The following is a 14,953-nucleotide window of genomic DNA, read 5'->3' as shown; positions in this document are numbered from 1 at the left end:
TTTTCGCTAATTAACAAGTGGTTCCTTCTTCTGAATCGAAGTCTGGAAGTTGCCGATAAATACGTAACATTCAATTATCCGATAGAAGTGAAAAACATTTAGAATGTGTTTACATGAAATATCTCCAGTGAGTAATATATTTATTTATTTTTAATAAAATTATAATTTTATGGGTTAAAATTTGTTGTTTAGATGTTTAAAAATTGGTATCTGTTTAAAAGTGGAAATAGAAAATTTTATAGATCAAGGTTTTATACAGTTTTACAAATAAATTTCATTTCAAAATTTCACCTCTATTTATAATCAATAGCAAATTGACCCTGAAATCAAAAATGCCATTGGCTACGATTTTTACGTATCAGCTTTGGTGGGTACTTCAACTATCATTCTAAATCAATGAATAACATACTAGTCTTTCTTCTTCTTTTTTCCCCTCTATTTCGTCGATGATTTGCTATCTTACATGTATATATTTGTGGATTCCTTAGTTTCAAGAACCGAGCTCGGTCGTGAATCGTGGTGTGTTGTGTTGAAATCCTCAAACTCAATCCCTTCAACTTCTTGGTTTTTATTTTATTTTTGCATTTTTTTATCATGTCACTTTTATAAAAACAAAACAAAAATTTTAAATAGATTAATTACTTCAGAAAATTTAATTTCTTAAAAGGCAGTGATAAAAGGAATGGTCCAACTAGTTTTTGATCAACTTGTTTTATCTTTCTTGTCCAACACGGATGTATCAAATGCTGCTTTTTGGCAACATATTGGACCCAAGACTAAAGAAAAGAACTGCTTATTGGACCCAATATATATGTAAATTGCTTCTGTTGGGCAGCCATTTCATAGACCCCAAAAAACACACCTCATCAAAGTTAAGACTCTTCAAAATAAAATTGGTCCCTTGACCAAAACAATCCTAGTTCTACCTATACTCCTCCCCTTCAAGGGAGTCTCTTCCTTCTGAGGGGAGTTTTCCTTTGTTCCTTTCATTTCTTTCTTTAACTAATCATCCACACATCTCTTTCATAATAAAAATCACTGAAGACCAAAAAAGAAGTTCTAATAACAAAGGAACAACAGTCAGTAGGTGGTGTTTTAGAAGGTTAGCGAGGCATAGAATCGCGTATTGGGGATGAAATTGTTGTTGTCTTGGAAAAGTGAATGTTTGAATTGAGAGAATTATATGGTTATTTTGACTTATTAAGAGCAAGTGTACCTTATAATTTAGTATTCATTACTTGGTGCATAATTGTAATACTCTTTTTAAGAGTTCGAGATATCCTTCAGATAAAAGTTACATTAAGCTGCCCATCCTTTAACAATCTGATTGTTATCACAAGCTGTAAGGACAAGTTATTTTTTTCTTTTTAATTATTTGTTGGTAATATATATATAGACACTATGTAATATCTTCGAGTTTCTCGTCTACTTTTTTGTTAACAAAACTGATATTTGAGAAAAATAAATTGTTCCTGTGGTAATTATACTTGATTTTATCCTCTATTTTTCTAATTTGTTTTGGTTTTATTACAATATTACCTTAATTTGATTTTTGTTCACAAGTACGTCTCTTGTAATTTAATTAGTTTTAATTTTTTTTTTAGTATAGTAGCAGCACTGAACTTTAAATTTATGACCTTACCTAAAATATCTTAGTCCTTGACCATTAGTCCATTTTTAGTCGACTTCTAGTGACTTCTTGATCTGATTCATTATTTAACAACACAACATGAGGACGGAAATTCCCAATTGAAATGCCATGTTCTTTTGCATGGCGTTCATGCTATTACTCTCCACTTTTTTTTTTTGGTCTTAATCGAAACCTCACGCTATTGTATGTTGATTTGGAACTTGGTGCCCTTATTCGCCAAGTTTAATGCATGCCATTTCGTCACTTGATTAACTTAAAAATAAAATAATAAAACATTATTATTGTTTTAAGCATTTTGTTAAGAAAACTTTCAGATATTTCATTCGTGGATAAAGCTAACTTGACTTTTAACCAAGTCAATTCAACGTGTTCATTAAATAAGAATATCCTTTTTGTTAGAGCTTTATTCGAGTCAAGCTCTAGAACTCTATAAGAGGCAATCTCTTAAATTAATTCAAATTGTTCATGCCATTGAAAGTTGCATAATAGACTTATTTATAGAGACACGAGCTAACAGAATCTTAATCTTGTGTCTTTAAGATAAACTAATAATGATATATGTAAATAACTAAATCTAAAATAAGTTAAGTTAAAGATAAAGATAACATAACCAACTAAAGAAAATTATATCATTTGTTAAATAATATAATCAGTTGCTCTTGAAGGTTCACTTTTAATCCTTGGTTCCATTGCTTTATCTTCATAAGTCGTAACATTATCCCTTCTATGGAAAAGGACCTTGTCCTCAAGGGCTGCCTTGGAATAGAGATTGACTAGAATATTCCATGACTCCCAAGTAGCTTTTTCGCGTGGCTTGTCAGTCCATTTGACCAAAACTTGGTATTGCATTCATAAATGACACATGATGGAAGCAGGAGGAGTTGGACCCGAGTAAGCCTTCAGTAAGAAAACATGGAAAACTGGATGAATTCGGCTATTGGATGGCAATTCTTATTAGTATGCCACCTTGCCAATGCGTTCCAAGATTCGAAAAGGGCTAAAATATCGCTTAGAAAACTTAAAGTTGAGTTTGCAAGCTGCAGATTGTTGACAGTAAGCGTGAAATTTTACCCACACCCATTGGTCCACTTCATAGTTCTTGTCAAGTTATTTAGAGTCGGCATAGTTTTTCATTCGAGCTTGTGCTCTAGCCAGATTAACTTGTAGTGCGCTTTGAATTTCTTATCGATCGATCAGCATGGAGTCCACCTCGTCTACCAATGTCTTGCCTGACGTATAAGATGGCAATACCTTGGGTTAGAACCGTATAATGCTTGATGAGAGGTCATCCCTATGGCAGTATGATACGTAGTATTATAGTTTAACTCTACCCAAGGTAAGTATGTATGCCACTAATATGGATGATCGAAAGCAAAAACTTGACTACCTCAGTCTGGCCATCACTTTGTGGATGATATGTCGTTGAGTAATGAAGATCGATCCCCCCTGAATGCATGAGTTGACACCAAAAAACACTTAAAAATATTGGGTCTCTATCCGAAACAATGCCCTGCGGAAACCCGTGTAATTTAACTATATAGTCTAAGAATACAGCAGCCACAATCTTCACTGTGAATCTAGTTTTGAGAGGCATGAAATGTGCTGTCTTAGTCAAACGATCTACCACAACAAAGATTGCGGTAAACCCATTAAAAGAAGGAAGGCTGACGACGAAGTCCATTGAAATTTCTGTCCATGGAGTAGTGGGAATCGACAGAGGTTGAAGAAGGCCTTAAGACTTGGTAGTGATGTTCTTGGTTTGTTGGCATTGAATACATGCTGCCATATATTTTTCCACTGCTTGTTTCATCCCTTTCCAATAAAATTGTTCTGCCACTTGTTTATATGTTTTTAAGGCTCCTTCATGCTCTCCTTGCGAGGTAGAGTGAAATTTGTACAGCACCTTGGTCACTAAAGGAGAGTCCCGTGGGATGTATAATCGAGAACGATACAAAAGAAGATCGTTATGAACCTCAAAATTGAGGGAGCTGGTTCTGCAATGAAGTGCATGGAACTTAAGGAGTTCAGGCTCCAATGTATTGGCATTCCGTAACTCTGATATAATTGTGCTTTCCACTTGAGTGTAAATATGATAATGTTTAGCTGGCAATAGAGATAAGGAATCTGCAGCAGAATTTGTGTTCCTGGGACAGTAGACAATGTCAAATTCATACCTCAAGAGTTTAGTAAGATAGTATTGATGGTCGGGAGTTTGTATTACTTGCAATATCAACTTTTTCAAGCTCTTATGGTCTGCCTTATGGTAAACTTTTTTCCCAATAAGTAATGCCACCATCTCGCAACTGCCTGCGTAATAGCATAGAGTTCACGCACGTAAGTGGATGCATTGCTCATGCGATGTGAAAGCTTCTTACTAAAGAAAGTCAATGGATGACCTTGTTGAGTCAAAACTGCACCAATTCCCTTAGTGTTGCCAGCATCAGTCTCAACCTCAAACGGAAGCGAAAAATTTGGAAGAGCGAGTATTGGTGTCGAAGTCAAAGCTTGCTTCAATAACTTGAATGTCGTTTCAAATTTAGGTGTCCAATGAAAACTATCACACTTCAACATCTCTATAAGAGGAAAAGCGATGGTGGCATAGCCCTGTACGAAGCAGCGGTAGTAACCAGTGATACCTAAGAACTCTCATAACTGCTTGATAGTGTGGGGTAATGGCCAAGATAGAATAGTGTCAATTTTGGAGTTATCGACTTCCACACCTTTAGCTGATACGACATGTCCCAAATAATGCACGAAGTCTTTGCAAAAATCACATTTAGTAAGCTTGGCAAAAAAGAAATGAGTTTGTAGTGTCTCCAGAACCAAGCGAAGGTGTTTAAGATGATCCTCCCAATTTTTGCTATAGATCAAAATATCATCAAGGAAGACGGTCACAAAGTTACGCAAGAAAGTCAAAAGATTCGATTCATCGTAGCCTAAAAAGTAGCTGGAGCATTGGTAAGTCCAAATGGCATAACCAAAAATTCGTAGTGACCGCTATGAGTGCGAAAAGCTATCTTATGTATGTCACTTTCCTCCATACGAATTTGGTGATATCCTAAACGTAAATCCAGTTTGGTGAAAATGACGGCACTCTGCAATTCATCAAGAATCTCCTCAATTGTAGGCATCGGAAAAGAATCACGGACGGTAATGGCGTTGAGGCCATGATAGTCCATACAGAAATGCCAAGAGTCATCCTTCTTTTTGACCAGGAGTACTGGGGAAGAGAAAGGGCTCATGCTGTCACAAATGATATCGGACTAATGCATTTCAGTCACCAAACGTTCAATTTCTGTTTTTTGAAAGTGAGGATATTTATAAGGCCTGATCTGCACTGGTTTTGAATTTGAATGCAACGGAATGCGGTGCGAAATATCCCTGGCAGGTGGTAAACCCTTAGGCTCTTGAAAAACAACAGCATATTATGTCAACAATTCTTGAACTACTGGAGGAAAAGTAGAACTCAGTTTATTTGTCTTACAAAATTGCATAGTGCACAATGAGGCAATATCATCGTGAAGGAGCATATGGTTAATGCGGCGGTTCTTGATTGGGTTAGGACTTAACAAGTGTTCAGCGTGCAGAATGATAGGAGTTTCGTGATAATCAAATTTCATTGTTAACCGGTTGTAGTCAGTCAGCACACGACCCAAGCTTTGTAACCAGGATAACCAAAAAACCATATCAGTACCAGAGATTTCTAAGTGGTGAAGATCAACTGAAAAAGAAACGCCTTGCACTAAAATCGGAACATCATAGTTGCAGGTGCTGCACTATATAAAATTGCCTCTGCCCACAAAAACTTTGAATGGTTCAATATCTGTGACACAAACACTTAAACGGCGAGCAACCTCAGGTTTTATAAAATTGAATGAACTACCACTATCCACCAATATGTTAAGGGTATGTTCCTGGAAAGTCCCTTTCAGTCGTAACATGCGAGGACTATATTCTCCTGATAGGGTTAAAACTGATTTCTGGAATCCCCGTTCCATCGATGGTTGTATTGTCAAGTGCATCAGCATCCAACAAGTCGTGGCATACATCTACCAAATCATCAGGCGTTAATAAGATATGACACTTGGCCTGGCAAACGTGCAATGGATTGTATTTCTCGTTGCAATAATAATAGAGTCCCAAACGGCGTTGTTCATGCAACTCTACTACAGTAAAACATTTATACGAAGGTTTGGTCATTGTTTGACTTCAAAGTAGGTGGCTGGTTGACAGGGGTTGTAGCTGGTTGTGCGGCAGGAGTTCGGAATGTATTGGGTTGCGAAAATAAGAGGAAAAACTGACGATTGTTTCAATGATTGTTGTAAAGCAGCGTAATTTTGTTCATGGAGCAAGGCTATAGCAGTTGCCTCATGGTAAGACGGTGGTTTGGCCAGCCATAATTGACACTTTAAGTAATCGTTGAGACCAGCCACAAAGAAGCTAACAAGCCATTGTTCTGTCAATCCATTGACTCTAGTGGATAGAGCCTCGAATTGGGTTTGATATTCTTTCACTGTGCCTTGTTGTTTCAATTCCTTGAGTGCTTCTTGTGGGTTGGTGTACAGGTTTAAGCCAAAACGTTTGTATAATGCGTCAACAAAGATTGTCCAATCTTGTGTAATCGTTACGGATCATCCACTTGTACCAAGCGTAGGCAAGTCCTATCATGTGAAAACTCGCAACTTTGATATGTTGCTCTAAAGGAGTTTTTGCAACATCAAAATACTCCTCTAAATGAAAAATCCAATCATCGACATTGATTTCGTTGAACTTAGGAAGATCAATCTTGAAAACTTTGGTGAATATGCATGCAGTGGAAAAATGTGACAAGCTATGCGGAATCGAGTGTGTAGATTCAGCGTCAAGGCCTTCAGCATCTAATTTCTTCTTCTGTAACAGAGACATGAGTTGAGTCATTTATGCTTCCATGCGCTCTTGAAAACTTGAGTTTTGTGCCTCAATACGAGACAACTCACTCTCAATTTTGCTAAGTTGAGTTCCGTCAGCCATAGAACAAGTCAATGAAAGTACCAATGTTAGAGCTTTATTCAAGTCAAGCTCTGGAACTCCATAAGAGACAATATCTTAAATTAATTCAAATTATTTATGCCATTAAAAATTGCATAATAGATTTATTTATAGAGACACCAGCTAACAGGATCTTAATCTTGTGTGGTTAAAATAAATTAATAATGATATATGTAAATAACTAAATCTAAAATAAATTAAGCTAAAGATAAGATAATATAACCAACTAAAGAGAATTATATCATGTGTTAAATAATATAATCAGTTGTCCATAAAGGTACACTTATATCCTAAACCCTAAACTCTAAATTATGTTATTTTATCTTCACGACACTTTTCTTATGTTTTCTAACAAATTCAGTAATCTCCATTATTATAATTTAGTTTGTTTATTGCGGTAATATCGTTACTTTAAGGTAAGGTAGTATTACACTAAGGTTTTTTTCTGCTTGAATTTAAAATTATAAGTTAAATTAGAATAATTTCCTACAAATTGGTCCATGTGCTCGCTAATACATTTGAATATTTTTAGTTTTAAGTTTATTAACTTGTGTGTTTGATCAAATTTATATAGATTTTTATGTGTTTCCAACACACACGTGGAAATTAAAGATTGTCAACAGGAATATGTCAAACTATCGTATATCATTGTCATATCTGCATTTAAAACACAACTATGAAAGTTTTGGACGATATTTAAAATTCGAACCTTAATGAAAAATTAATTTTTTATTTATGGTTTTTTTAACTATTTATTTTTTATATTTTTAAAAATGTTGTCAATAATCTGTCAATTAATCAAGTTTTTATAGTATGTCGTTGGTGATTTACAAATTCTTCGCATCCAACTTGATTCATAAAGGTTGTTTTTACTTTCTTTAAACTAAACAATGTGTAAATATGGTAAAATCATAAATTATTTTTTGGGGAATTTTCCGTTAAAATTATACAATTATTATAACCTGTAAAAATTTATTAAATAATAATTCATATTTGTGATAACCTTTCTTTTCTACCTGTATAAATTTATGTGAGTTTTAATTATAATTGTTGACAATTTAAAATTGACAAAAAGTGTTTCATAATAATAATAAAAAATTACGTTCAAGTTTGCTACAAATTTATATTAGTAAAAAATTACAAAGAGACTTATTGTATTAAAATAAATTAATTTAATAATTGAACTAATTGAGTAATTTTGAAAGGAACTACTCCCTTTGTGTAAAAGGGGCCCACGGGATTACTAAATGCTCATTTGCATATCAATTTAGTTCAAGCCAAGATTTGCCTCCTTTTCCCAGGTTGATGGAAATGCACCTCACGCGTCAGAAATTTCTGAAATGACTTCGCTTTTATATATATAAAAACTAAAATTTATTAAAAATCATATGAAACTCTTTTTTAAAATATAATATTTTTGTAATTTTCTATAAAGTGTAATTAATAAATAAAAAGATATTTTTAAAAATTATGTTTAAAATGATAGAGGGTTCCACTTTATATAATTATATAAACTACCTTTCTGCACATAGTCATTAGTCTTCTTTCACTTTTTACTTTTGGTCAATGTCATTTCTTAACTTTGGAGGCTTACCCAGGGTCTTCTATGTATATCCTAAACATTAATCTTTGGCCCTTTTGGTCAATATAACAGGCTAGAAGAAATCACTTATGTTTAATCCATAGAATTTAAATTATTAAGATAAAATAGAATAATTTGATATAATTAATTATTATATTTTTATTTAATAAATGTTAAAAAATAATATAAAATAAATTATTATATTATGTGTTTTTATTTGGATCATACAAATTTATTATTGTTTTTTTGTTGTAAAATTTTTATTATCCTTAATAAATTGATTTATCGTGCAGCTGAATCAATGGCAAACGGGACCCAATCATGTTAGCCCAAGTTCATGGTTGGCCTTTCCTCGCCAACCCCACTCCTTAGTTTATCATCTTTCAACGATGCCAAAAAATGAAAAATGACCTTATTAATAAGCCCAAAATATGCATCTATGTCACTTTAAATTCAAGGGTGTGTTAATGTATGGTTAAAAGGATTATTTAATATGTGCCATTATTTTTGTTCAATAAAAATGTTCCATTTGTTTTTCAATGAAATATTTTAAAATTTTTATAAAGCAGTTTTATAAAAATAATGAAATTTAATACTAACAAACTTAAAATAATTATTTCCTACTTTTAAGATCAATAAAAACTATTTTTAATGAATTATACCCTCTTATATGATAATCAAAATTTACAGTTTTTTTATTTTAAAAACATTTAATTTCTTTTTAAAAAATGGTTATTTTAGTCCATTTTAATTAAAATAAATCTTATATCAACAAACAATTATTATAAATGAATTTGTACAGGATAATTTTTCTGGCATACTATTATTATTAATAGAGTTTAAATGAACTTAAAATTTAATTTTGACTTGTTATAGAATTAGACTGTTTAAGTTTAACTCATTTATTTAAATGAGTCAATCTAAAGCTTCAACTTGACTTGATTAACAGTTTTAAAATTTAAACTTAACTCATTATATTTTTTTATAAATATTCAATAAATTTTTATTAATTTAATGTTTAATAGACATTTATGCTAAAGAAAACTAAATAATAATAATAATAATAATAATAATAATAATAATAATAATAATTTTATCTACATAAAAATACTTAAATTAATTTTTTATAAAAATAATATGTTTATTTTTAGAAAACCATAATGCAAGTCTTAAAAATTAAAAATAGATAAATTATATATGCATATAATAATAATAAATTTTAAATAAATATAATAAATAAAATTATGACTATCAAATATATATATATATATATATATATATATATATGCATGCACGCGCATTCATGCATGCATGGGTCTACATACAAATTATTTATGAATTATTAGTATTAAATTTACAAATTTTACATTTAATTTATTTAACTAATCAAACTGAACTTTAAGTTTAAATTTATTCATTTAATTAAATAAATGAAGTGAACTCAAATAATTTACCAATAACTTACTTATAATATTGGTTACTAGCAAAAGAGATTTTATTTTGTACACTTTAGTCAAAATATTTATTTAATTTAAAATATTATAAGTGATAAAAGATTTATTTAAAACCAAATGTCAATAAAAGCATAAAGAGAAAAGCCACTCACCATATTATGCTATTTCATATAAATAATGCATAAAAATATTATGTTTGTTCATAATAGAGTTATCTTTCTTTAGTATTTTCTTGAAATATTCATGTCATTTACAGAAAAATTGATTGCCTTTAGTATTGAATCCTTATACCAAATAAATGAATAGATTGAAAAACCACAGTATTACCTAAGCTGTGAGAGGCGTTAGCTTATTTTTCTATTTTTTATTTTAAATTGAAATTTGTAACAAATAATTATTAAAAAAGTCATACAATTTTTTTTGAAGTTTCAAACTATTATGTTAATCAATTAAATTTAAAAAATAAATAATAAAAATAAAATAAAAATTATTTTTTATGTTAATTATATAATAAAAAAACATTCAACTGAAAAATAAACATACAAACAAATTAAAACGCCCAAAAATTGTTTATTCTAGAGTGTCGCAAAGAAACGGAGGTCGCCCGTTTTTTGCGCGCACACACAGTAAAGTGATTGAACTTCAGGACCACCTTTCCCAAGTTGTCATTTTCGTGACTTTGTTGCTTACGTTACCCTGGAAAACATTCATTTCAAATTCACAAACAATTACACTTAATAACATTTATTATTTTCCATCATTAATTTCTCACTTATATATATATATATAATATTTATCGTAAATTTATAATTTTAATATAATATATGTCTTTTTAATAAATAACTTGATATCATAATTAAGAAATTAAAAGTAAAACCTTTTTTATTAAAAATATCATCAATATACTGTCACTATAATTTTTAATAAAAATCTATTTATTATTTTGTTTAACCAATGTTATTAATTAGCAAAATACTAATTAAAAAAAGAAAAGAAAAGAAAGAAAAAGTGAGTGGAAAAATATCAGGAGCTGCAGCACCTTCTCTCTAGTGTATAACTCTATATATGGCATAATAGAACTTCACCATACACTTTTTCCTTTCATTTGAAGGAACCAAATTCAATCTCTTCATCTCTTCATGTGACTGAGGTTATGTGTAAACACTAAACAGAAGAAGATAGAAAGTGCATGAGCAATGAAGCAGATCCAGAGTATCAAACAGCAGTCTTCTTCCCCAAGTTTCGGCAGATACTCTTCCGAGACCTTAGCTGATATCGCGGCAAGGGTAATCCAGGAGCTCCACAGCGACACTCTCTCGGACTCCGCCGAAGAAAACGACAACCTCATTAATCCTAAACATGACGATGTCCCCAATGACTTTGAGTTTTCTTTCTCTTCTACACACCCCGATTCTTCTCCTGTCTCTGCTGACGACATTTTCTATAACGGCCAAATCAGACCAATTTACCCTCACCCTCTCTTTGACAGCAACTCGCTCAACCCCATTCCCCACGGGGAAACGCCACCCCTTGAGTCTCCTCCTCGTCGTTTACCTCTGAGGAAGCTTATGCTTGAGGACCGAGAAACACCAAACGACAGCAGCGTGCCTGCAGGGCCCTACTGCGTGTGGACTCCGTCGTGCAAGAAAAGCGTGTCCACAAGAAGATTCTCGTTGAAGCGGTGGAAGCTTCGAGATCTTCTGAATGGGAGCCACAGTGATGGAAAGAAGGAATCACTCCGGTTTCTGAGTTCCGAGAAGAGGACCAACAAGGTGGCCTCTAAGCATGCCTCCGCCGACAACAATGGCGCCAGCCGCCAAATCAGTTGGGTTTTTTGGTAGTGTCAATGGACTTGTTGGAATTTGTAACCGCCTTTAGCAGGGACATATTAACTTTACTGCTTTAATTTATTGAGCCTATTAAGGAATTTCAGTTTAGTATCCTTGTACTAGTGTAATTAAAGTGAATAAAATAAATTAAAAATTTTCTATCCTTTTATTTTTATAGATTTTTAATTATTAAATGAAAAAAGTTAGAGACAAAAGTATGGATAATGGACAACTTTCTCTCTTAGTAAAGTCAAAATTAATAGTTTTTCTATAATAATTTTATTAATTTTCTTAGTAATTTTAAAAATATATATTTTTATTCTTATTTATAAAAATAATTATAAAATTTTGTTATCTTAATTACAGAAAAAAAAAGTCTTTTCTAGAAGTATTGGTTATTAATTTTTTTATACTTTTACTTATTATAAGTTTCTTTAACAAAGTATTTACTCTTTCCCTATATAAATAAATACATTCATTTATTTAATATTAATTTTTCTAACTTATATAATATTATAGAAGATAATAAATTATATATAATAAATTTGTATTAAAAATTACAACAGTTAACCAGTTAATGTATCAATACTATTAAATGCTATAATTTTTACTAAAAAAATTATTATATATAACTTACTATTTTGCACAATATTGTACAGATTAAAAATTTATTTTTATCATAAAACATAAATTTAGAATATATAAAAATAATTTTTATTAATTTTAATAAATTAAAAATTGTTATAAAAATAAAATTACAGATAATATTAAATGAAAATATTTAATTCACTAAAAAATTAATATCTTTTTTAATTAAGAAAATGAAAATAAGATGGCATGGAGGGTAGTGCGGCTGGCGCTTGCATGGTGGATGAGTTGGCATGGAGAGTGTGTTGTGGGTCTCACACGGCATAGAGTGGGGTGATGTTTGTGATTTACAAGGTTAAAGGTAAATGGTAAATGGTAAATGCTTTGAGGGTGGAATACACGTCTTCCCAATTGGGGAGTTGTTAGAGCATGGTGCTAATTACTAGAGTCATCAGAATACCTAGTTATCCATTATCCAGTGAGGCCTATTTTGGCTTCTTCAGAACTTTAAATTGTTTTCTTTCTTTAATTAAATTGGAGGGTCAAGCCTAGACAAAAGGATAAAAACGCACCATATCTAACGTTACTCCAGCTAAAGCAGCAAGAACCTCAAATCCCATGGCGGAGGATTCTAGTCTCACTTGGCTATATCCAATCTCATAGGTCTTAAAATTAAGAGCATCATAATTTTATTAGAAATTTAATGACTCAAGTTTATCAACTAAAGGCTTTTTTTCACTTTCAATAACCATTTTATTATCTCCACAAGTCCTTTTTATATCTTTTTAACTAATGCTTAATTTGAGAAAATTTTTAGAGAACTTTTTATATTCAAAATTAATAAAATTTTTCAGATAAGTTAAAAACAATTTAAGTTTTTTATTTAACATTTTAAAAATTTGAGTAAATAAATTATTTTTAAAGTTCTTTTCTAAAAGTTTATTCAAATCAAATCTAAAATATATATATTCAAAATTCTTTTTATTGATTTTATTTTTTAAAACTAAATTTAAACGCTTAAATATAGTAACTTTTTTTTCTTGAAACTAAAAAAATTGTTAGATATCTTGGTATTCCTATTTATCATCACAGACCTTCTAAGAGTTACTATTCTTATCTCTTAAATAAAATAAAAAAAAACTTTTTATTTAGAAAATAAATTCTCTTATAATGGCTGACAGAGTAACTCTATTCCAATCTTGTCTTATGAGCATTTCAAATTATGTAATACAATTTCAAGTAATTTCTTCCTTTGTCTATCAGGATATTAATAGCATTTGTAAGCAGTTTATTTGGGGTTCTCTAGGGGCTAAGAAGTGTCAAATTATTAGCTGGGAGATCATATGCAAACCAAAACTTGAAAAGGGTTTGAGTTTAAGGGATCTGCACATGCTAAATAAGGTATATTTGATGAAATTGTGGTGGAGGATTTACACCTCTCCCTTTGAACTGTGAGTTCAGATTCTTTGTACTAAATATAAGTTCAATATTGATCAAAATTCTAAAATTAATAAAGGTTATAAAGCTTCTCACCTGTGGAATCTCTTAAGGAATTGGTTGGTATATTAGAGATGGTATGAATGTTAAATTTTGGTATGATAATTGGTGTCTTGTCTAAATATAGCATTATTCCTTTTACTGCTTTAACTCTTTTTGCTTTATTTGGTGGGAATGAAGTTTAGGATTGGGAAAAACTTGTTTCTACTCTGCCTGTGCAAATTTACAATTTGGTGACTACTAAGAAACCTTTAATTTCTAAGAATACTCTATTTTTTGGCATTTAACTAATAATGGTATCTTTTCTTTGAAATCTGCCTATTCTTTGTTGTCTAGTCCTAATAATAATCCAACTAGCTATCAAATTTGTTTGGAAATGGGAGGGTCCTCTTAAAATTAAAATTTTTCTCTAAAAATTAACACATAATAGACTGCTCACAAATGTTGAATGTTGTACTCGACGTATGTCAAATTCTTCCCTTTATTCTAGATGTAATGTGGAGAAAGAAATTGTAATTCATGTTATTAGAGATTGTGTTTATGCTCAAAATATCCATAAATCCTTTATTTTTGCTGATTAGTGGGTTTCTTTTTTCAGTAGAGATATATCAGATTGGTTAATGTTTAATTTTTCCAAACATAAGTAAATTCTCAAATTGGGAAAGTTTGTTTGGAGTTATTGTTTGGCACCTTTAGAAGGAAAGAAATAAATTTATTTTTAATAATCAGTCTGTTCAGCCTACGAGTCTCATTCAAAAAATTGTTTGATTTTCAGGCCTTTTCCTGTTGCCAAAATAACAAGAATGAATCTTTCATGCAGCTTGTAAAAAATCAAGATCAGATTAAATAGGTTCCTCCTCCTATTCACCAATGGAAGCTCAATGTTGATGGAGCTATTTTCCAGCTAACAGGAGATGCAGCTTGTGGTAGAATAGTCAAGAGTGCTCAAGGTCAATTCCTGTTTGGATTCTACAATAAGCTTGACCCCTAATCTCCTATGGTTGTTGAACTCTAAAGTATTCTACTAGGTTTGGAACTTGTTCTGCAGAAAGGGATCCACATTATCTAGATAAGGAGTCTAAATGTCCAGATTGAGGCCCATCCTTTATATGACCTAATTGTTAGAATTAGAAATGTTATTAAGTTCATTTAATTTGTTAAGTTTAATCATATCTACAAAAAAAACTAACCAGTGTGCTAATTATTTAGCTAAATTAGGTCTTGATGATTCAATAGTGTCCTTTTGTATAGATTTTGCTCTCTTAACTCCCTTTCTTTATTTTAATTTTGTAGGCAATTGGACTCCTAAGATAAGTCTCTAACT

General features: G+C 31.1%; 1 protein-coding gene across 1 annotated transcript; it reads left to right on the top strand.

Annotated features, from left to right (window-relative positions):
- The first annotated feature begins 10,911 nt into the window (after nucleotides 1-10,911).
- On the top strand, nucleotides 10,912-11,556 carry LOC113874835. Its single transcript, XM_027513048.1, has one exon. It carries the CDS (start codon nucleotides 10,912-10,914, stop codon nucleotides 11,554-11,556), a length of 645 nt encoding a protein of 214 aa, XP_027368849.1.
- The last annotated feature ends 3,397 nt before the right edge of the window (nucleotides 11,557-14,953 follow it).

This window comes from Abrus precatorius, unplaced genomic scaffold (genome assembly GCF_003935025.1).
Source record: "Abrus precatorius isolate BTA unplaced genomic scaffold, Abrus_2018 Scaffold8, whole genome shotgun sequence".
Lineage (NCBI taxonomy): Eukaryota > Viridiplantae > Streptophyta > Magnoliopsida > Fabales > Fabaceae > Abrus > Abrus precatorius.
Note: the sequence above shows the minus strand (reverse complement) of the source record. Positions and strands in the feature narration are given on the sequence as shown.